Below are 23,079 nucleotides of genomic sequence, written 5' to 3'. Positions count from 1 at the left end.
GCAGGAAATACTGTTTTTCACATCCTCAGGATGTTTAATTTTGAGCCATTGAAGAATGCTGAGAGCAGCCTGACTCAACACCAAAAGCAGTGTGACACCCCTCCTCCATCCACCTCTGATAACTTTTGCTAACAAGAGAAAGTTTGAGCAATTTTACCCGACTTAGAGCATCCTGCTATACTACAATAGTAACATTACACTAAACTACAACCCTAAAATTGTACAAGCTTTGAAGTGTAATTATAAAAATTATTTAGCCTGATGTTAGATCTTGGCCTCTAAAAATTTTGTACGTCACAACTAATTAAACATGCACACAAATCAGAATATACAAACCAGCATAGTTCATGATCGGAGACTTTGGGGAAAAAGGCTATCAAATTTCAGGGTGGATTGGATAGCAATCTAACATCAGGGAAAAAAAATTCCCTTTTGTGATGTGAAAAGCATTACTTTAACCTTTTGGAAACATTTGTTGTAGTATGAGGAGAAAATCATGTGTTGAATATCACGCTGGGAAAAAAAAGAATGGATTAAGCCATATCTAGATGAAGAGGGAAAAAATATTTGGGACGTCTGCCGACATCTTGCAAGACACTTCTTAGTGTCTTGATACCAAATGATTGCAAGTTATTTTTCACTTCAACTCAAGCTGCTGTCCTGATCATGACAACACAATGAGAATTCGAAAAGCTCTACAGATCTATACTACAAAACGATATCATTTCCTGAATTACTAAGTAATCTCTTAATCACTTAGACACCAGAACATTTTAGAAAATTAAAATAAATGAGCTGTTAAAGTCAAGACAGGAACTAACCTGTAGAAGTCATTCATTACTTTTATATTTACAGACCAAAGTATTACCAAAATATTTTGAATATTACCAAAATATTTTGTCCATTTGTACTGTGACTTTTATGCTTATGTCACTGCATTCAGTTTTACTCAAAGTTCTTTGTTACACCTTGAGCATTAACTTGCTTTTAAAGAAAGAATAAAAGCATAAAATCTACAATAGGTAAAGTCTCCCAGGCTGAGTCAAATCAAGCATAATCTAGGCCAAGCCTTATAGTAAGTATTATACATAATTAAACCTACACATCTTACTTGAGCTTTACTCAGTGCGAAGGTAGTGATAAACACTTTATAACACTAATCAGCAGCACTGCTTCCTCTCTCGCCTTTTGCATATTAGACTCATATTATAAAACTGAGCTTTTTTGGCCAACAGCACAACTTTGAGTAACGTATTGTTAGGGTGTGGGGTGCAGATTGTCCTCTTAGAATAGCTGTAGGAACAAAATATACCAGAGGAATTCCTCCATGAGTCTTTGAGGACAACTTGCTTTCTGATAACCTCTCCATTACACTATTTATCTTGAAAAGCCCGTGCACTACTTTAAAAACACTTTTTGTATTTGTTTATTCACACTGGGCATGCCTCTACTTTTAAGACAGAATTTTAAAACAAAAAATGAACTCAAAGCTGACTTAATAATTTCTGTCAGTTATCTCCATAATCTTATTTTGAGATGGAAAATTGCTGCTAAGTTCCCCTACTACAGTTTATTTCTTTTAAATGTAAATTTTTTCTATATTTTCAATAATTTATTCCCACTTGTGGGAAGACTCAGGATACTCTAGCGTAAATAGAGTGGAAACACCCCCAGCACTGTTACCCAGGGCGTTACAAGTGCCACCAGTGTGGGACCCTTTGTGACACACAGGGAGCCAGTGCTTCTGTGGTTCAGGGACACAGCAAGGCTTTCATGACACGAGTCTGCCCAGACACTGCAATGCCATCAGGGCCCTGGACAGCTCAGGGCCAGCAAGGAGACCAGGAGTGGTAGATGATGTAACAATCAGACAGTACAAGAAAACAAAGGATTGAAGACAAAAGGGAAAACATTCTCAGCTTTACTAACAATATGAAAGGGGGAATGCTAATGCAGGTTGTTTCTACTAGCTGGCATTAAGACTTCCTTGGCATCATTGGTGGATTTTGCAAACAGGCACATGCTTCTTGCCCTTTTCTCTTTGACTTCTGACTCTACATTACCACTGAATGTACATTTCTTCCACAAGAACTCAGCACTATTTCCACTTTCCCTCTCCTCCCCCTAAAAGAGTATGTTTTGCCCAGCTCTAGGCTTCTATCGCTTCTGCTGTTTCTAGCTTCTAAGTTGAAGACACTGCAGAAATTACACAATCACAGAATGGTTTGAATTGGAAGGCATCTGTAAAGATCCTCTAATCCAACCTGCCCTGCAGTCAGCCAGAACATCTTCAACCAGACCAAGCTGCTCAGAGCCCAGTCCAATCTCTCCTGAAACACTCCCAGGGATTGGGAGTATTATAGCTTCTCTGGGCGGCCTGTTCGAATGTCTCAGCAGCCTCAAAGAAAAAGACTTCTTCCTTTTACATAGCCTGAATCTATTCTCCTTGAGTTTAAAACCATTGCCCCTTGTCCTGTAACTGCCCTACTAATAGGTCTGTCCCCATCTTTCTTCCAGGTCTCCTGAAAGTTTTGAGTGGCTTTCTGGAGCCTTCTGTTCTCCGGGCTGGACAATCCCACCTCCCTGGGTTCATAGGAGACATGCTGCAGCCCCCTGCATCTTCTTTGTGGCCCTTCTCAGGGCATGGTCCAACAGAAACATGTCTTTCCTGTTCAGGAGACCCCAGAGCTGAATGCAGCGCTCAGGGGTGAAGTCTCTCTATAGATGGAAGGAGAGAGAGGCAGAATCACTTTGCTTGACCTGCTGGCCACACTGCTCTGGATACAGCCCAGGATGTGGTTGGCTTCCTGTTTTCTGGGCTGCAAATGCACATTGCTGTCTCATGTCCAGCTTTTCAAGCACTGTTACCCTCAATCTTCTTCATAGAGCAACTCTCAATCCCTTCATCACTCAGCTGGCATTTGCCTTGAGTGCAGGACCTTACATTTCACCTTGCCGAGCATATTTAAATTCACATGGGTCAGCTTGATCTTGTCCGTGTCCTGCATGGCGTCCTGTCCCTTGGACATGTCACAGCTGGGACCACTCAGATAGTGCAAATTCTCAGAGGGTGCACTCAATCCTACTATGTCACTGATGCCATGTTCACTGTGGGGGAAGTTACACTTTGACTTCTCTTATGGCTCACATGCCTACAGAAGCCCTTCCTCTTCCATCCCTTGCCGGGTTTGCTTTAGCCACACCTTGCCTTCCCAGCCCTATCTTGTCACAACTGAGCTACATCCCCATGCTCTTTCCAGGATACCTCCTCCTGCTTCCCTTTTCATTTCCTTCTTGCCCTTCAGTTTGGCAAGCAGGTCTTGACTCAGCCAGGCTGTTGGCTTTCCTTTCCTGGTTTCTTACAGATGGAGATTGAGAGCTCCTGCTCCCTGTGGAATGCACACTTCAAGATCTGCCAGCTCTGTTCCATTCCCACTCTGAGGGTAGCAGGTTCCATGGACTGGCTTCTAGAACCTAAGAATTGCTGAACTCTCCTGCAGGGAGATGCTCATGCAGCCTGCTGTTGTGCCAGGGAGCTCTAAGGGCCTCACTTAGGACCACTCCTTTCAGGGGTGCAAGATGACTGACTTTAGTCCTCAGGCAGTTTCCATATTGGCCGCCATCCAAGGTGGTAATTACTGGAAATTTTCCAAAGTCTGTAACCATAATGTTGTTCCTCTCAGGCTATGTTTCAGGCAAGTAACATTCCTAGGCTATCAGGGGATGATTTACTGTCTCTTGTCACCTTCCTTGGTTAGGCAACAAAGACCCTGCTATGGCCAGTATTTCTGTTAAGTTCAAGGGCAGTTTTGGTGGGGGAGGGGGTGGAGGAGGGGTTTGAAGACATAATACGTCACCACACAAGGATTTTTAACCAAAGACAATCCATCTTTCACCACTGTAGTCACTTGAACACCTCTCCGCCTTTAAGAAACCTTCATCCAATACACTTTTAAAAAGCGAGACTTGTACACTGAACAATTGGAAATGTAATTTCTGATGTAATTTGGACTACACCACCTATCAGTCTGAAGGATGCAAAAATCATACTTTACAGACTGGGTATGACAATATTACTGTATACATAAAGTATACATTAAGGATTATGCAGAGGTTCCAATAGGTAACACTCAAGTTAAAATGCTTAATGAGATTTCAATAAAAGATTATACACTCAGCAACCAGCAAAGCAGCCTTTCGATATTTAACAACACACTACAAAGAACAGAAAGGCATCAAAATCTACTTCCCGTACAATGCAAATATAACTAACATAAGTACACAATCCTTTCTGAACAGGACAAAAAAACCCACAAAAAACTGATTTCCTGCCCTTCACCAAGAATTTTAAAACAATTAAAAACAGCTGTCAAAATTCTTGTCCATAAAATTCATTCTTGATGAAAGTAAAATTCTTTCTGAAATAAAGAGTTTCAGTTACTCCAAGTCATTGGAAGCTTCAATCACTGCTACCATGGTATATTGCTTCTTATACTAATGCTCATTTTCCAGGAGCACAATTCATGAGAAGCTAATAGGTAACAGCAAGCAGCTAAGCACTTGCGCTTACAGTGCTTTATCATGTCTGCAGGTCTAACAGGTTGTTCAGAGCACAACCCCACGCTACAGAAAGATCACCTAAGACCTGTCAAGCAAAGGCTTTCACTCCCACCCATAGTTGGAATACCTGCCATACCACCAATCCAACATCACTGAAAAGAGCCTTTCCTTAGAATCCTGCTGACCTGCTTTCATAATGGTCTTGAGTTTATTCTCAGAGAATGAGGACAATTATGATTACTTTCTCCCTACATGTGTTTCCCTATCACCAAAAACATTTCAGGGGCACTCCTTAGCCCTGGGAATACATGGCCAGTACTGTGCACTGTGTATTTTAAGAGCATCACTACCACTCAACATTCCAACTTTCTCAAATGGACCAGTTGAATCTAGAGCAAGTAGAGTCTATTTGTTACATGCTACAGAAGACCAGCAAATTACTTCTGGTTTAGAAATAGCCCAAGTTGATAAGCTGGATTAGCCAAAAATTCCAACTCCATTTTAAAACATAGGAAAATGCAGTCAGGCATTCCAACTTCACCTGGCTGAAACCTTCTGTGATTTTGAAGGTGATATATTAACTGCTGATCATACAGAGACAAAGCAATATTCTGCTTCTGGAAGTTCATGACAAAACTAAGAGCAGCGAGAACAGCCTCAGAAGCTTAAAGCATCTCAAGCTTTTCAGTTTCTAGTATTGTCTCTGTGAGGCAATCTGAAAGTCCTGTAAACCCTCACAGTAACTACTGCAATTCCCCAAACTGGCATAGCAGCACCTTATAATGTCTTTCTCAGGGCAAGTTTGAATGCCAGTAACACACAATGCAGGGTACAAATTCATTTATCTATAATCTTTATGTAAATCAAAGTGACTCACTGTCTGGTATTACTATTTACAAAACAGCATTAACTCAGATCTGTGTATCAAGCTTTCCACACCAACCCCATCAAGCCATTCAGGCAATTCTGTCCTACCCACAGCACATCTCCAACCCCCTGTATCTGCAGTACACAAGCTCCACGCTTGGGAGTTTCTTTTTGCCCAAGAAGCAGCGATGCACACAGTAAGTAATACCTCTGTAGGCTTTCAAGTACCACAGAGCAGTGAAAAAAGAACAGCACTGAAAATTCCTCTTTCACTAACGCCTCCCAACACGGCACATAACTACAGTTACACAGTAACTACTATTATAGTTACTATCTTCAAAACAAAATTCTGGCTCTCCGTGCTACAGCATACTGAGATCAGAAGAACACAGGGCAAATCCACAGTACCAATATTCCACCTCTCTAGCTGCAGACCTCCTTTGAGTAATACATACAAGCTTTTTTTTCAGTTCAGTGAAGAGATTATGGTCCTTTTCAAGACAAAGATACTACCTAATGAAGACTCAATTAAAGGATTATTTTAAATTAATCAGTTCAGAATTTGTGTTAAAAGTAATTATGTATTTTCATGAATACTACATTTCAGTGAGTATGTAAAAGTATGTAAAAAAAGGTGACAGATTTTCTGGTTAAGACCATTTATTTTAACAAATAGATGAGTCTTTAAGATGAACTGGAGGCTGCAACAGCTGCTCTCTTGGGCTTCGGTGTGGTTCCCTCACGGAATCCATTCCTGCAAATAGAAATATGGTTACTACTTTTTAAAAAGTTGATTCCTGCTCCAGGTTATTTTCTGACACTCATGTTTTAGATTAAGCTCACTAGCTTTTTACAATTTATCTCAGTAATGCACTGAAATCACAATAGAGTTCACCTGTTCAGACATTTTTTAAAAAAAAACACATTATTAAAAATTGTCTTGAATAAGCTGTATGGTTTTCATTCTTGTCTGCTGAAGTAATTTGATCTCTTGAAACTCAGATTTCATTACCTGAGTGAACCCTGCAAATATAGCTCACCTACAGAAACCACATCTTAGTACACACTCATAATGTGGCTAAAGAGGTCCTGTTTCTGAAGTCTATTTTTTACAAAAATCCTCTATGCCTCCAACCACACTCTTCAGCGCCCTGAGCTTGATTTTGGATGACATTTCTACCTGAGGAACACTCAGGTGGAAAGCAAGCTACAGCTGCACACTGGATGGTGTTTTATGGCTGCAACTGAAAAAGAATGAGCCAACCAAAACAAATTGATCCCTCAACCACACCCACAACTGAGACTTAAAAACCTCTTACCTTTTGCTAATAAAACCAATATACATTTTGATGACATCACTCCTGAATTACATGATACCGTTCATATAACATTCTTGTGCCGTGGACCAGAAGCTACAGAATTCCATGGGATTCATAGAAAATGGGAATCATATAACACCCCCAATACCTCCCAAGTGCAACTCAACTCAACTTGCAACTCAAGATCTGATGTAATAACTAATTAATGCTGACTGAACTCTAAATAGAGGGATGAGACGTTATTCCTGTCCTGAACTTTTTTCTGAGTGAGCAAATGGGGACTGGAGTGCATTTTGAGACTTATCTCAATAAACCTTTAGTGTAACCATCTATTTAAATAAATCACAAATAAAAACAATACCACACAAATAATTTTTAAAAGTGAGCTTCTTACTGCAATAACATATATGTGCTGTACTACCTTCATTCAGTATAAACATTGGAACTTTTTGCACACCTTTTGTCTAACCAGAAAGTTTTTTTATCCTCAAGGGAGGATAAAATGCAGACATTTTTTCATGACATATTTAGGAAGATTGTACTCCATTAAGTGGTACTAAAACAAAATTAAAATGTAACTTTGAGTGGTGAATTTTGTCATTAAATAGCGTCTATGCAGGATTTCACAGCATGCTAGTTGGCAATAAAGTATTATACCTGAACCGACGGTAGACCTTTTTCAGGTGCCTCATGCGACCAGTACCAGTGGTGTTGCGTCTTTTGGCCTTTGCACTCCAGTTATCTAAAATATGTAAGTCACTGTTATTTGTCTGCACCAAGTAATTTTGGTTGCATCTTACATTTGTATGGTACAATTATTCAAGCTGACAAAGAAAAAAAACCAAAACAAAACTGTAATTTAAGTCATTTTCTATGGAGTAATACTGCAGATTAGCTGGCATATAGTTAAATCATCATTAACTTCAACAAAGCTCCAAAATGCAAATTGACAAAACTGCAAAACGATACTGCAAAAAGTTTTCCTCCTTGACTGGAAAACAAGTCAAACTACTGGAGAAGAAACACGATTTTTTAAACTAGAGCCAGTTAAAAGTTTGTTACTTACACTTTCTCTTACGCTTAGCAGGGTAACCACATTTCCCACAAGTCGATTTTTGCAGATGGTACGCCTTGGACCCACATCGACGACACAGGGTGTGTGTCTTATTTCGTCGCTTACCAAACGACGAGGTACCCTTCGTCTAAAAAGCATTTCAAGACATGGAAATATCACTAACACGTCCGAGTCACAAAACTAAAAGAACAAGCCTTAAAAAACCGAGCGCAAACCGAGTCATATAAACACGTCGGAGGGACATTCAACTCTAAGCCACAACTCAGTTTGAACTACGAGCAGCCTCCATTTTCAGGACCCGTTGCCGCCATTCCTTATGCGCCCCCACCCCTGTGCTGAGATAAAACGGAGCCACAACGCGCTTACATGGGCTCCCCCCTCCTCACACTCATCACCCTAAAGCAGCAAGCTGCTCTCTCCCGACGAAAAGTGACTCTATTCACATGCAGCAGCCGCACACTCACCCTTGGGGAGCGAAACCCCTCCTACTTTACCGCCCGGCTGCTCGGCCACGGCGGCAGCAGGTACGAAGCCGGAGTCGCCGGAGCGTTCGCGGCCCCACACCGCACCACGGCCTCCCTGCCCTGCCCTGCCCGGCCCGGCCCGGCCCGGCCCGGCCCGGCGCGGCAGCCGCGCCCGCCGCCAGCCCCCGGCCCCAGCCCCGCCGCCCGGCCCGGCCGCGGCACAGCGCGGGGCCTTTCCTCGCGGCCCGGCCTGCCCCCGCGGCGCCCCCGGCCCGGCGCGGCGGCGGATGGCGGCGGATGGCGGCCGATATCCCGAGAGCGAGCACAGCACTCACCATCTTCGCCGGCCGCCAGCACCAAAGAGGCCGCGCCCCGCCCCGCTTCCGCCACGGCCCCGCGACCGCTTCCGGGGGCGGCCGCTTGGGCGGGCCCGGCCCGGGCCTGGTGTGCGGAGCGGCTGGCGAGCAGAGACCGGGCCCGGTGTGCGGGGCGCCTGGGCAGCTCAGACCGGGCCTGCTCTGCGGGGTGGCGGGCGAGGACGGACCGGGCCCGGTGTGAGGGGCGCCTGGCGGGCCGGGCCGGATCCGGTGTGAGGGGCGCCTGGCGGGCGCAGAGCCCGGCCGGGCACAGCCGGCACTGCGGGCACGGAGCGGGGCACCCCGGTGGTGCAGCTCTGCAGCAGCGGTCGCGGTGCCAGGCGAGTGGCTGAACGCCAAGTCCTGACCCTGCTCACAAGCCAGAGTCGGAGTTACTTTTACAGAATCACAGACTCACCGATTTTGGAGATCTACAAGGCCATACAGTCCACTGGTCGGCCCAGCACTATCCCTGTAACCCTAAGCCCGTAAACTACATCAGCCAATGCCAAACACAGACGCCTATTGAACACCTCCAGGGACAGCGATTCCACCACCTTCCACCTTCTATACACAATTTCTGGCAACCCGAGCAGTGGCAAAAATTTTAACGTCAATCTCCCATGTCTCAGTTTCACACCATTTTTTGTTCTCTTCTGTGTAAGCACAGTAGAAGAGACCAGCCTTCACCTCACTACAGCTTCCTTTCAGTAGTTGTAGAGAGCAATAAGGTCTAATGGGTGAGTTTTTATGAGTAAAATTCAGGCACAGGGTACTCCTGCCTGTAATACACGACTTTCAAAGTAAGCTGAAGAACGGGGGGCCGTCCTGCACTCTCTGTTTGTCCATGCCCTCCCCCAGACCCCTCCATGGAGCTACACAGTCTGCCTGAGATCAAGTGTTGCAATGGACATCGTGGACACAGAAAAGGGACATGGTCACCGCACCTAGGCCAAGTCCAAGAAATATTTGGACATTGGCACCAGGACAATGCTCTAGACACATTGTGTGAGGTTGTCTTGTGCAGGGCCAAGAATTGGTTGATAATTCCTGTGGGTCCCTTCCAACTCAACAGGTTCTGTTATTCTCTGAAAATCTGCTGTTTAAATTCTCACATGCCTGCCTACTATGCTTCTTCAGTAGACTTACAGTCTATACACAATTTTATCTTGAGAGAGTTCATTTCAGGGGAAATTGGAGAAATTTGTGTGTACCTTATTACCAGATCATTACCTTGTCATTCCAAACAGAGCCAGAAATTGATGCTATAGCCAGTTTTTTTGTCTTTGATGGTAGAATTATGTAACTTGTCTTACAGTACTTGATGAAAGAATGTCTTTTTCTGGTAGGCTAGATGTCAGTCCTTGTTTACTGACTAAAAATGCAGCTTTTCCCAATCACAGCTGTCTGGGCCCATCATAAGCCAACAAACTGTGAGCCACCCTCCCACTATGAATGAGTTGAACCCCTGTGACATGGAGCTCATTGATCAGAAAAAGGGGTAGTCCCACAGCACAGTCCCCAAATTAGTAAAGCTGTGTCTGACCTGCTGCATTTTCACTCCCGGACAAATCATGTTGATATGGTTGTCTACATAGTGATTTGTCCTCATTTCTTTTGGAGTCTAGCCCCTTGTTAATTCTTTTAATTGGTCATTTTTTTATTCTTTTAATTTGTTAATTCTGTTAATTGGTGCTAATTTATGTAGTGGGAGGCCTTTGACCTCTGGTAACGTTGAGGGATGGGGGAAAAAGCCATTTTGACTTCAGCAGCATGGCTTCCAGACCCAAAAACGTGTGGCTCAGGCTATTCACTCAGTTCTCTCATTTTTGGGTGGCAATTTCTCTTTCTGAAATAACAGAAGTCCTTGCCTGTATTAATTTTACCTCACATGAAATCCAGACATTTACTCCATCCATGGTCCTGCAGTACTTAAAAAGGAAGATTGGTTCCAAATGGTAAAACATCCCATAATAAATTAGGTGTCTGAAGTAGGGTGAAGAAACAATCCTTGGGAGGAACCCTTCTTCCGTGAATTCTAAGAGAGAACTAGGCAGGCCCATTAGGCTGGGCACATAGGTAGCTGAATTTAGGTAAAATTAACTTTACCCTGACTTGACTCAATTAAGATATTTTATGGCAATTCTGTCCTCCTTACCAGAAATCAGAATAGAAATCACTGTGTTCTATGGATGAAATACCATTCAGGAAAAACAAAACAAAACAAAACAAACCACTTAAATAGTATGAATACATTGTACAGGCTTAACTGAAGACATATTTCTCCCAGCAGCCTTGCTATGTGCCTTTTATCTAGTGCGTCCTTTGCACTTTCTTTCTCACTAAATCCCAGAAATCTGGAAGATGGCATGGACATTGGACAGGTGCCATGGCAACAGCCTCTAAAGGAGGTCTGTTGGTTTGGCTGCCTGCAAGAATGTGCAGGAATTATTCCTGTCCTTTGTGGGATAAAAATAATCTTCTTCATTTACATGTCTTCAAACCTATTCAGAAAGAAAGACTGTTGGTATTGTCATGCATTTCTCTTTAGTATTCAGGAATACTTTTAGGGTAGGGAATGGGCAGAGCTGTGGCTGACCCAGTACTGCTCCAGAAGGTCTTAAGGTCTTAGCCTGTGTGAAGTTCACAGAGTTCATTGCCCATTGCTCAGAACCCACAGGCTCATGCACTGGCAGCTGCTGAATGGCACCAGTCTAAATTCAGCACTGACTAATTCACGCTGTTTCTTTGTTGCATAGGAAGTAATCAAAAATTTAGAAGGTGACATGTCTGGATTTCAGAACTGTCTTTTTGATGTAGGAAATGGGAGTCTGTCGCTGCAGCTGATATCGCGTCACAGCTTCCGTACAGCAATTTTGGTCCAGACAGGTCTGTTGATGGAAAAAATCCTTTGCTGTGCCAGCAAACAGTGATCCTATTAATCTTCTAGGCTAGGGTTTATTGAATACCATATTCTGGACCATGTTCCACAACTTGGCTGATCTGGTTGGAGTTAGAACACTGAAGTAAAAAAATAGATATGCTTTTAGAAATAAGCCTTAGAGTTAAGTCTAGTTCAAGGACAGGGAGACCAGAACCAGGACTGGCTAGGTATTATAGAGGAAGGGGGTGTGTGAGCCACCAGTAACCTCAGTGGCATTTGTTTTATTCAGGTTTGATGTCATGCTACTACATCACACCATCACTGGGGTGCAGTACAGCCACACACACCCTGTCATGTGACACAAAACAGAGGAGTTGAACTGGTTTTACTGAACTTGAACTACTGAAAGGACTAGTGTGTAACAAATGAGCAACTTATACCCAAGCAAGTTCTGTCTAATGTCATCATGTGGTATCACTCGTTTGTGCACGTGTAGCACCCTTTGCTCAAGCAGGGACAAGTTAAAGAGATGGGAAGAGTGACAATGCAACTTTCAAATATAGATGTTTGAAGCTAGTCAGCACTAAATATTATCTTCAATTATCTTCTGTGGTGCAGACAAACTGAAGTCTTTTTCTTAGTGTGGTCTCATAGATCAAAGGCATGCCTTTTGGTATCCTCCTGAATATCAAACACTTTAATATAGGTAACAGCATCTCAGGAATGCCACAGGAAAACTGAGGAATTCAAGGGAAACATTTTCATGAGGGTTGGTTTGGTTGCCTTTGTGTCTGGTTATCATTCTAATTTGCAGAGGTAAATGTCTTGGTTGGAATTAGTGGAGAAGACACGAAATATTTGTTTCCTAGCAGGCAGAAGCAGCATAACTTCATCTGTATAATATCCAGATTCTTCAGTTTGAAAACTTTTGTATGTGAGTTTGAACCAGAAACATTGGTCACCACAAGATGACAGTAGAGTTCAAGTTAAACCTTTCTACTAAAAAACTCTCAAACAGTAACAGTATATGAGGTTAATAAATTGAAATATTAATGAATATTATCTGTACAGTTCTTACATCTTTAGGACAATAAGAAAAAATTTTAGCAAACAGTGCTTATGAATAAGTCTGTTGTATCCTGCTAAGAAACTAATAAGCATAATAGAAAAGTCTTTCTATTTTTTTAGGATGAAAAGGAATACAAGAAAATTAAACAGCTGACATTAACTTCTGAAATTGCTTGTTAAAATACTGGAAGTGATAAAAAAAATTTAACAACTCATTATTTTTTAATTACAATTCTATGGCTGTACCTAAAAGGTACTTACAAGTAGGATGAAGGGAGACTTTTTACAAGGACGTGTAGTGGTAGGACAAGGAGGGATAGCCTTAAGCTGAAGAAAGGCAGGTTAAGATTAGGTATTAGTAAGATATTATTTACTGTCAGAGCAGAGATAGGCTGGGACAGGTACCTTGCCCAGAGAAGCTGTGTGTGCCCCCTCCCTGTAAGTGTTCAATACTATGGGGCTGATCTAGTGGAACGTGTCCATGCCCGTAGCAGGGGGATGGAACAAGATGATCTTTAATGTCCCTCCCAACCCAAACCATTCTGTTACTCTATTGCCACTCCTCAGCCTCAGAGAGAGAGACTAGGAAATAGCCTTCAGACCACCTTGGGAGTAGCACTAATACTTGTAGATCGTGGCAAAAGCCATTTGTGATGGCAACTACCATCACAAACACAGCAGGAGGAGCTCCCTGCTCATTTCCTCAGCTGCCTTTAACCTTTATCTTAGAGTCGTTGCAGGGGGAGATCCTGGTTTCTTCCCCACTAGAAAGCACACTAGAATCTTTCCTGTTCCATCTGTCTAGGGGAACAGGGAGAGCATATCTCTTCTCAGCAGAGGTAGGAACAAGCCTGCGACATGCTTGCTACACAGTGCAACAGAATTCAGAAAATCCAGAATTTTAAAATGACCCTATTTTTAGTTTGTTTGTTTGGTTGTTTTGGTTCTGTTTTTGTTTAGTTTTGATTCTTTTTTGCTTTCTGTTTAATCTTATGCTTAGATACACTACAAGGTTGTGGGGCTTTGTTGCACCAAATTCTCAGAGGGAGTTTCCCTGTTTATAGAGGTGGTTGGATGGCAGTTCAAGCTGAGCACCAAACAGGGTGCATGGGAGAAAGCCAGAAGCTCCTTTTCAAGGTGACAGCCATTTACTTATCAGTTCTATAGCAACAAAATGTTCTTGTTGGTACTATTTTGATTAAAAACAACCTTTCTTGATCTTGCTTTGTTTGACGCTGTTGTCTTAAAACTTTGTTGCATTATTCATGCAAAAATGTATGCACACACAAGCCTGGAGCAAAATTTTCATTAAGGAGGTACAAAAAGCATTTGAGCTACCACCATCTGGTATTGTAGTCTGAATCGCATTCCAGGTGGAAATGCCTAGCTTCTAACCACATGCCTTTTGCATTGCAGCAGAAAATATTTCAGTGAGTTGTGAGGAAAATGTTTGTACCAGTACAGACTGCAAAGTACGGGACTTAATTTTCCTTCAGATGGTTCTGGATTTTTTGAGAAAAGGCTGGTCAAATGGTTGTCTGAAATGGCATCAATTTGGTGGATCTTTTAGTGGGAAGGCAAATAAGCTGGATGACCTTCTGAGGTTTCTTCCAGCTGTACTTCTGTCATGCTGTGATTTCATAAAAGGCCTCTAACTATAGAGACATAACTGTATCTTTAACCTCTAAGGCTGTCATTTTCTCAGAAAAATGCATTTGACCAATTTTATACTTGGGAAAAAAAGGTCAGATCTTCATTAATTCTACTTTCAAATTGTGTCTACTTTTCTCGTAGTGGTAGTTTTTTTCTTGTGGTGGCTGGCCAAATAAGTGCTATGTCCCCTTTCTTACATGTCCAGTGACAGACCTTCATTTTAAACATCCATCCTTTTCCTGTGTTATGTAAGTCTGTGAATTGCATTTTTGGAGTTATTCTATTAAACCCAAAAGATTTATTATTGAAAATTAATAATAATTATATAACTGAAAAGCAAATGTTACCTAGTCATGATCCTGAGATTAGCTCAGTAGGTCAGAGCATTGTGCTAATAACGCCAAAGTTGTGGTTTTGATCCCTGTATGGGATAAGAGCTGGGCTCAATCATCATTGTGGGTCCTTTCCAACTCAGAATAATCTGTGGTACTTGTGTGTGTCTTTCTGTGCAGACACGTACACAGATGGTACACACTTAGCTGTTCTAAAAATGTTTTCTTTTCTTTCTTTTCCTACTAAAAAATATCAAAACTTGTCTCACTTATAGCTAGACATAGCCTATACCTAAGCCCAGGCATTATGGTTGAAATTTGCTAACTTGGAAGCCGAATGTCTAAACATAACTTACAATGTCAATTCTTTTATATTTCCAAATGTTCTGTATGAATGACACACAGGCATAATCTTTGGAAAAATACAGTCTCAACTGGCTGGGAAAAAAACTTCTCTTTCCTGCAGAAGTGTTGGGAGTAAAAGTCTTCAGCTATTTTACTCTCCCAATTTTCTCACTTTTTACATGGAATTAAATGCTTGGCTAGGTATGTCTTTGGTATTACATTCCCTACTTGTGTTTCTCAGCTATGCTGTAAGTGCATATGTGAATGACTATCTTTCATAATAGTCTTGATTTTACTAAATGTGAATGAATTTACTTCTCATCACCCATTCCTTAGAACATGACTTGATATTCTCTTCCTGGAAATGCTGGAGAAATACAGAGACATGCCTTTTTACAATGCTTTCTGTCTCCCAAGGTAAATAGATAATTTAGTTTTACAGGACTCATCCTGGTTTGGCACTTATTAGTGTTAAAGGAACTGTTACAGCAACCACATGGTATATTTTCAAATTTTCCATGTATATTGCAGTTAGAAGTGTCCACCTATGTGAGTAAATGCAAAGCTGTCCACAAAATATAAGGTATCTGATTGTCTTTTGGAAAAAATGCATTTCTCACAAATATTTATTGTTTATAAGTTTCAAGTTTTACTTTAGATCTAATACTCAAGAATAAGCTCACTTTAAAGTATAAAAACCTGTCACTTTTTTAACACTCTTTACTTTGTATGAATTTGTGGGGGTTGCTTTTCATTTCTGGATGTGAGACACAAGCTGTAAAAAAAAAAGGCTTTGCAGTGGAACAGACAAATTTGAGTTTTATGTTTACTGAAGTTAAAGGCTTATTCCTAAGTTCACTTTCCCTTTTCAAAATCACTGTTGCATTTTATTATTTTCACTGGCTGAGAACCTTCCCTAAGTACAAATGAATTGCTAACAAAGGTCAGCTCAACTTTGCAGTTACAAATACTATCTTCTGTTTATTCTGGAATATTTTCCCTGGATCAGGCATTTTCAGCTTTGCATTTACTGGAACCGAGGCATACTGGCTCCACCAGGGAATTCCCCTAAAGCCCATGTACAATTTCCCTCTTACACTAATTCACTTTACCAAAAATAGAAGACAAAATAGTGCCTAACCTTATTAACGTGTGTAAAGAGGACACAGAAAAGAAATGGAGCTTTTTGAACTTTTTCCTTTTTGATCACAAAATAGAACTTTCAATTCTGTGGCCACAAGACCTAGATTAGACTAACAAACACATATACAGTCTTCCAGATGATGCAGGGCAAACTCAACTTCTCTGGCAGATGGTGGAGAATACGCCAATATGTACAGTTTCAGATTTGGGTTATCCATTTAGTTAGTCCTTGTTAACTAATTGCACAGTTTTGAGCAGAGCTTGAGTATACATTAGGAAGATATGTGGCCAAAAAGTGTCTGCTCAAATAGGGAAAAATGTCTGAATGTTGCACTGTGTAAAGGTCACAAAACTGTGACAAGTCTAAGCCTACTTATTATATTTTAACAGCAGAATAAATATGGTAGTTCTCCCAGTAACAATATCAGTACTTTTTCTGCTCCATGTCTCAACCATTTTACACGTTTGTAATTGACTTCAGTGCAAAACTGACCACCAACCTTTCTCAGGGTACCTTTCTCATGGATGACGCTTGCTTTTACATGGAAGTATGTCCCTGTCCTGCTGTCCCAGCTTAAAGCCCAGCTGGCAACTAAGCCCCATGCAGCTGCTTTCTCACCTACAGCAGTGGGACTGAAGAGAGAATTTGAAGGGTGAAAGCCTGCAGTCTCATGGGCTGAGATAAAGAGGGTTTAACAGGGGAAATGCTGTGCAAACAAGCAAAGCTAAATAAGGAATCCTTTCACAGCTACTCATGATCAGGCCGGTGTTCAGCCATCTCCAGGAGAGAAGAGCCCCCTCACACATAATGGCTATGTCTTGTGAAGACAAACATCATCACTCCAAATGTTCCCCAGTACCACCTCCTTCTCCCCTCTTTATGTACTGAGCATGATGTCATATGGTCTGGAATATTCCTTGGCTCAGCTGTTCCAGCTGTGCCTCTTCCCAACCTCCCACAAGCCCCAGCTACTTTGCCAGCATGTCAGTAGGAAAAGCAGAAAGGGCCTTGGCTGTATGCAGTCCTGCTCAGCAGTAATACAAACATCTTTGTATTGTCAACCCTGTGTTCAGCACAAATCCAAAACAGCCCTGTACTAGCCACTGTGAAAAGATTAACTCTACCCCAGCAAAAAACAGACCACCTGCTTTCACTGCTGTCTCAGAAGACCAAGTATCTATTCAGCAATAAATGAGCAGAATCGTGTACCTCTCTGGCCATGAGGCCCTACAAAGGATGAATTAGGAGGCTTCCTTGTCTGTTGCTATCAGAAAACTTACATTTTACATTCTCTCATTGAAATTATTAATATTTATCTCTTTTTAAAAAATAATTTTAAAAAATCTCAAAAGTTATTTGCTAGCTCTGAAAAGTTTGGAGATTGCTGTTTGCTGAATACTTTTTTATAGCTATTAGAAGTTCTACAGAGCCTCCACCTATATTAAAAACACCATATTTTTTATTACTTTCATGATGGTCTTTCAGCCAAATAAGCATAGAATGGGATGTCTTCTCAGGCTAAGTAGGGACAAGTCTAATCCCCAGGAATGAAGTTTCTTTGAGAGATGTTTACTGACACGGTCTCCACTCTCAGATAAAGCATTTCCCATTTTATATAACTCCAACTAATCAAAACTGTTACATAAAAAATTACTTTTAAAAAAATAAAAAAAAATTACGAATGGCTGGATGGGAAGAAGTTTTCTGAGAATTTCATATGTGGAAATAAAAAAGTACGTTGTTAATATGGTCACAGTGACCCTGTGCTTCAGTCTTGCTCCTTTTAACTGAACTGCCAGTACAGAGAGAAACCAGAATAACTCACTACACTTATAAGCTTGTTCTCAAAAAAATAGCAAATGTTGACCACATCTAAACTTCGCTGGGCTCAGGTGAATCTCTGCAACAGCATTATCCCTTTCTTATTACTGGTACATGTTTTCAATTATCACAGTCTGATGGTGGTTGTATGCACAGCCAGTCCGGAATGAGGGAGAGCTGGAGTCAAGGCTGTGTCGCTTCTGTTTCTGCATCTCTGTTGCCTCTATGAAAGTTTGCAAAACCTTACTTTATCTGTTGAACTTTGTTTCCAGGTGGAAGATATCCACAAAAGCTTATTCCAGGAAGTTTCACAGTAGCATTTAGGGTTAATTAGTGACTTCTCAAGTAAGCTGAGAAATGAAAATGAATTTCAGCTGGTCCTAAAAATGCTGTAGTTCAAAAAGATATCCTAATAAGATCTGTTTCTTTGAAGTCCTGCCTTCCTTTTGTTCCCCAACTCTCCTTTATAGGAAAGGAGACTTTGTTCTGCTTATTGGAAAACATTTTAAGGTTTTAATTTCAAGATACTTGGAAATTTTCAGAGGGAGACTAATGGACTTTGATGAAAGATTTTGTTCAAGGTTTGGTGCTTGAGGGATTTTAGCTTTTCAGCTAGTTACAATAATAAGTCTAGAATATATTCACTGATTCAGAAAGAACTAGAAATATAAAAGCATGGGCAAGGTTGCTAATGGTTGATATTGGACATTCTATTCACTCTACAGAGAAATCAGAAAGAGATGATATTTTAAAAAGCACAAAGACCTCAGGCCAGAAGAGGTCTGGATTATCAGTGTGAGATACTGCTCTCTCAGGCAGTCATATAAAGCACCTCATGAATTTATTAAGCTGTAGGAATTAAACTTACGGTAAACAATGTAGAAAAATACAAGAAAAAATCAGTAAAAATTGAAATAATTGGATTCTTTTGAAAAATTTGCTTTGTTTGGGCCTGAGGAGTAATTGCTTAGAACAGTGTCTGCAGTCCTCCCTGTAGTTTAACCTCTAATGCATACTTTTATATGCTGTGTGTGGTTCTGTGTCACTATTAGCACAAATGGAATAATACTTTCACTCTAGTCTGTTTCATGTTACTCTTTCTGTGTTAGCATATTTTAAGTACTAAAATCATTATATCAGCCCTCTGGTTCAATAAATTCACCTGTTTTATGTAGGTGTGGTGTTGCTGGACACACAAGAGTATACAGCTCTGCTGCAGACACAGCACTGCTGCTTCTGCACACAGCTGGCAGGTGAGTTCTCAGAAGAGCTTGTGCAGAAGCCCTTGACCCCTGTGAGCTCTGTGGACAAGATTTTCATGCTGAGAAGAACTCAGAGTGCATCCAGTCTTTCTCCCAAACCTTGGTGATGAAGACCATTGAAAAATCCCTCTCATGTTTATTAGCTATACTTTGTTTGCTGTCGTCTCCCCAGACAGATGATCTGAATCTGAGCAGTTTTTGCCAGCCTGAAGGTAGAATGTCTCAGGAGGAAGTATCAGTAACAGTAGCAATGAAAGATAAATATTCACCTTCAATGAACAGCTAAATCAGGCCTGTCTAGGCAACTGATTGCTAAGATAATATGGTGCATTTGAATGCCACAGTCCTGTCCAGGGGAGTCCTTTGAAGCAGTGAGCACTATCTGCTAGTCTAGGATGAAGAGAAACTGGAAGAGTCTGTGCAAGGGGGTGGTTCACTGGCTCTTGAGCAGATGCAGTGGCTAGCTGCATCTGCAAACAGAAAGTTCTCCTCTTGCCTTCCTTATTTTCCCACTTTCCACCTCTTTTGCCCCATCTCTCTTTCCTGTGACTGTGTATGTTTTACCCTCTCTGTGGATCTGTTGCTCACCAGACCTTTCTGGGAGAAGACCTGACTCATAAAAACAGTCAAACCCACACAGATTTTTTTCCCCCCCCGGATTTATTTTCTGCTCTTATGATAAATTAAACTGGCTCAGAGAGGACTGAAGTGTGTCAAAGCCAGCACCAGACATGCAGAAGAAGTAAGCACATGCTGGTGATTGGGAATAAAGCAGGCAAAGATGTGGAACAAACAGAACAGTAACTCAACTTTGGGCAGATTCAAGCTGCAGAATTTATTCACCATGCCTTTTGTTTTAAGATCAGAACATAACTTTAAAGAATAGTAATTATTTGTGTGCCCAGGCATGACCTTTGTGTATATACAGCCTGAAATGTCTGTGCTCTGGACAAGTCTCATGTATTGCCAGTATACCACTAAAGCGCTCTGAGTTTTGAATCCTAATAACGTGGGCTCTTTTGTTCTAACCCAGCTCTTTCAAACCAGAACCCTGACAGCCCTTATTTGTTTGGTGTAGTTTCTGCAGCATACAAATTCCAGTATCTAAGGCAATATCCTTACAAGGTCCCCTGAGAGAGAATCATTTGCATTAAAGTTAGCACAGCAGTAATGCTATTTGACATATTTCATGGAGATACATCCCAAGGCATTGTCATTAATCCCTGAAACACGGCAAATACATTAAAAGCAAAATAGGCAATTAAAAAGCTTTAAAAAAAGAAAGTGAGATTGCCTTAGCATACAGAAACAAATACAAAAACTCTCCCAAGTCAATTTCACAATTCAAAACCATAATAACAGGATGTTCTTTCTCCACTCAGTTGTCATTGGAACCTTGGCATTTGCAGTAGTCACAGAGCACAGACTGTCTTTAAGGCTGTAATACATAATGAACTTGGACAATGAAGACATGAGACTATTTAAAGCTTGGTAAACTATTGAGTAACCTTGGCATCAATCCTATAAAAGGCCAGAAGTCTACAGGGAAATATCATTGATATAATTATATTCTGGCTGACCTTAGTGTGAAGTAGAATACAGACAATACCATTTCAGACTGTCTGTAGACCAGGCAGGATATCATTAACCCAGCAAATGAAGCATTGCATTAATCACTCCTGTGCTAGGACTATCATTTGATGCAAGACAAAAAGTGCCCTGGCTTGTGGCTAACCCTTTGTGTCTCTCAAACTACTCCACTTTTAATCCCCTAAAACATCATTTTTGATTCTAAAGAATTTATTTATTTTATTAATTCTAAAGGTTTATTTATGAATAACATAGTACAAATGTTTAGCAAGAATAAAAGTTGCTGATGAGACAGTAAAATGGTTACTAGATTGTTGCCATTTTCATGATCAGTAAAGGAAAAATCAGATTCCACTTCTCTGTAAGTTGCACTCTGACCTTTGCTACTCTGCCATCAGGGGAAGTCATTAGGGAGCTCCCCAGTCAAGCCTTTTATTATAATTGATGTTATTGTAGAATCACAGTCAACCTGAGACTGTACTAGGTGTTGCACAGTCACAAAATTCAAGTGTAAGTAGATGTTTATGCTACTGCATATTGCCTTAAGTGTCAATAACACACACAAAAATGTAGGAAACTATATAAATGGTTCAGAGCTTAAATGCTAAGTAGAAAAAAGCTGCTGTAAGTACCCTATGAAATGAAATAAGAATCAGCCATTCCCAGTCCCACTGCTCTAGAGACACTAAACACCCATCCACTGCAAAGAAGTGAAATGCCATTTTTGCAGTCCTAGGAACAGCAAAAATCCAGCTCTGCCCTCGTTCTTGTTTGCACCATATTGGTTCAGTTTCTTTGCCTTTGTTACTCTGAAGACAGGGTCAGGAAAAATCAGCGTCCTGTTCCCAAAGAAAAGAAGATAAAATCCTTAGGTTGAAGTATACCTGTATATACAGCATCTGACAGAGTAACATTTTTGTCTTGCTGAAATACTTTTTGTAGGAAGACAGTCTAGCAATATAAACTCATTTGAATATGATAGCAGTATAGTAATGACTTGACTACCTATTAATTGAGACCAGATCCCTGCCACCACACACACTTTCTTTGCTAGCTCTACTTGTCCTTTTTTATATTTACTTGCATGTTTTGTTTGGGGACCAAATTACAGTATATCTTGGTCTTGAGGGTCATTATAGCTAATGATATACTTACAAAAAGTTAAATTGCTATCTAAGCCATTAAAACAGCTGACTGAAATATTAAGACATATGTCTGGATGGATAAAATATTTTTTGCATTTCCTGTATTCTGGGCCAGCTATTAAAGGTCTTAACTCAGTTTTAATAATTTCATTCATAGGCAAATGATCACAGTCAGTGTTGCACAAATTGGTCATAAACTAAATGAGAGCATGAGGATTTTGATGAAAAGCAATAAAATATGTACAGAAGTGTCAAAAGTCTGTGAATTACGTTATCAAAGAGATTAATAGTTGCTAAACCTAAAAAGTCCCAAAGACAGGTTCTGGCTCATCAAAATTGGCTCTGAAGCATGGACATAGTGTGATCCAAGATCTAGGCATCTTCTTAAGGAAAGCAGAGCACGCCAACGGAGTGCAGGGCTTAGAGCTCACCATATTGTGATGGTATGACACGAAGCATTTAGTTTTCTGAGGACTGTGTAGACAGTTAAAAATTGGTGTAGTAGCTGAGATCTAGTATATAAGACATCTTCACATAGGGATGCTACTTTTCTGTGAGGGCTTTATCTGGGGTCCACTAGGATAAATTAACGTAAATTTCCCCAGCATTTTCTTTGGCCTTTTCATGCCATTACTGCAGTGGATCAGCTCTGAAAAGTGAGGAAAAAAAAATCAAAACTAAAAATAAGAGGACATGGCAGGATAAGGAAAGGGAAAATTAAAGTGTTCTTATTTCTTTATGAGTCTCATATCTCCACAAAAAGCATGCAGAACCAGGCTAGAATTGACCAAAACTTGCATTCAGATCCATAAGCTGATTTTCACTGTGAAATTTGATACACAAAAATCAGCATGACTTTGGAAGTGGAGAATGAATATTTGTGCTTAAAATAAAACCTTAGCAACATCAACTTCATCCTAGAGCAGTTCTTCCTGCCGCAGCCATGAATTCAGCTGTGATGTAGCGCATGCAGCCTGGGATCTCTCAAAGGTCTTGTTCAGAGGAAAGAAACCATGAGAAGACAAAGAAATGATGATTCTTCTTTCAGTAAGTGCTCATAATTTTCTGCCAGCCCCTGTTAATATATCCAAGCCTTGATTTATACGTCTTAAAAATACTGAGCAACTCCCAAAGCAGGCTGTGTCCCTGGAGAGAACTAGATGGGTTAAGGTTAAAATTCCTTGGCAATATTCA

At 40.9% G+C, this 23,079-nt stretch overlaps 1 protein-coding gene and 1 non-coding gene across 2 annotated transcripts; both read right to left on the bottom strand.

Annotated features, from left to right (window-relative positions):
• Positions 1-6,069: 6,069 nt before the first annotated feature.
• Positions 6,070-8,680, bottom strand: RPL37 (ribosomal protein L37). The gene is made up of 4 exons (XM_058044206.1): positions 8,621-8,680; positions 7,813-7,948; positions 7,404-7,488; positions 6,070-6,181 (listed from the first exon to the last, which is right to left on the bottom strand). The coding sequence occupies exons 1-4, from the start codon at positions 8,621-8,623 to the stop codon at positions 6,112-6,114; spliced, it is 294 nt and encodes a 97-aa protein (XP_057900189.1). The 5' UTR covers positions 8,624-8,680; the 3' UTR covers positions 6,070-6,111.
• LOC131096302 (small nucleolar RNA SNORD72) lies at positions 6,282-6,365 on the bottom strand. The gene has a single exon (XR_009115977.1). It is a non-coding gene; the product is annotated as a small nucleolar RNA SNORD72 (small nucleolar RNA).
• Positions 8,681-23,079: the final 14,399 nt, after the last annotated feature.

Source organism: Melospiza georgiana, chromosome Z, assembly GCF_028018845.1.
Source record: "Melospiza georgiana isolate bMelGeo1 chromosome Z, bMelGeo1.pri, whole genome shotgun sequence".
In the NCBI taxonomy this organism is placed as follows: domain Eukaryota; kingdom Metazoa; phylum Chordata; class Aves; order Passeriformes; family Passerellidae; genus Melospiza; species Melospiza georgiana.
This window is presented reverse-complemented; position numbering and strand designations above follow the sequence as displayed.

Excerpts from the sequence above, each read along its gene's own strand:
- RPL37 (XM_058044206.1), bottom strand. Across the intron at positions 7,489-7,812 it reads TGCTAAGCGTAAGAGAAAGT|ATAACTGGAGTGCAAAGGCC; the intron begins GTAAGTAACAAA and ends TACATATTTTAG. Across the intron at positions 6,182-7,403 it reads AAGGTCTACCGTCGGTTCAG|GAATGGATTCCGTGAGGGAA; the intron begins GTATAATACTTT and ends TTCTATTTGCAG.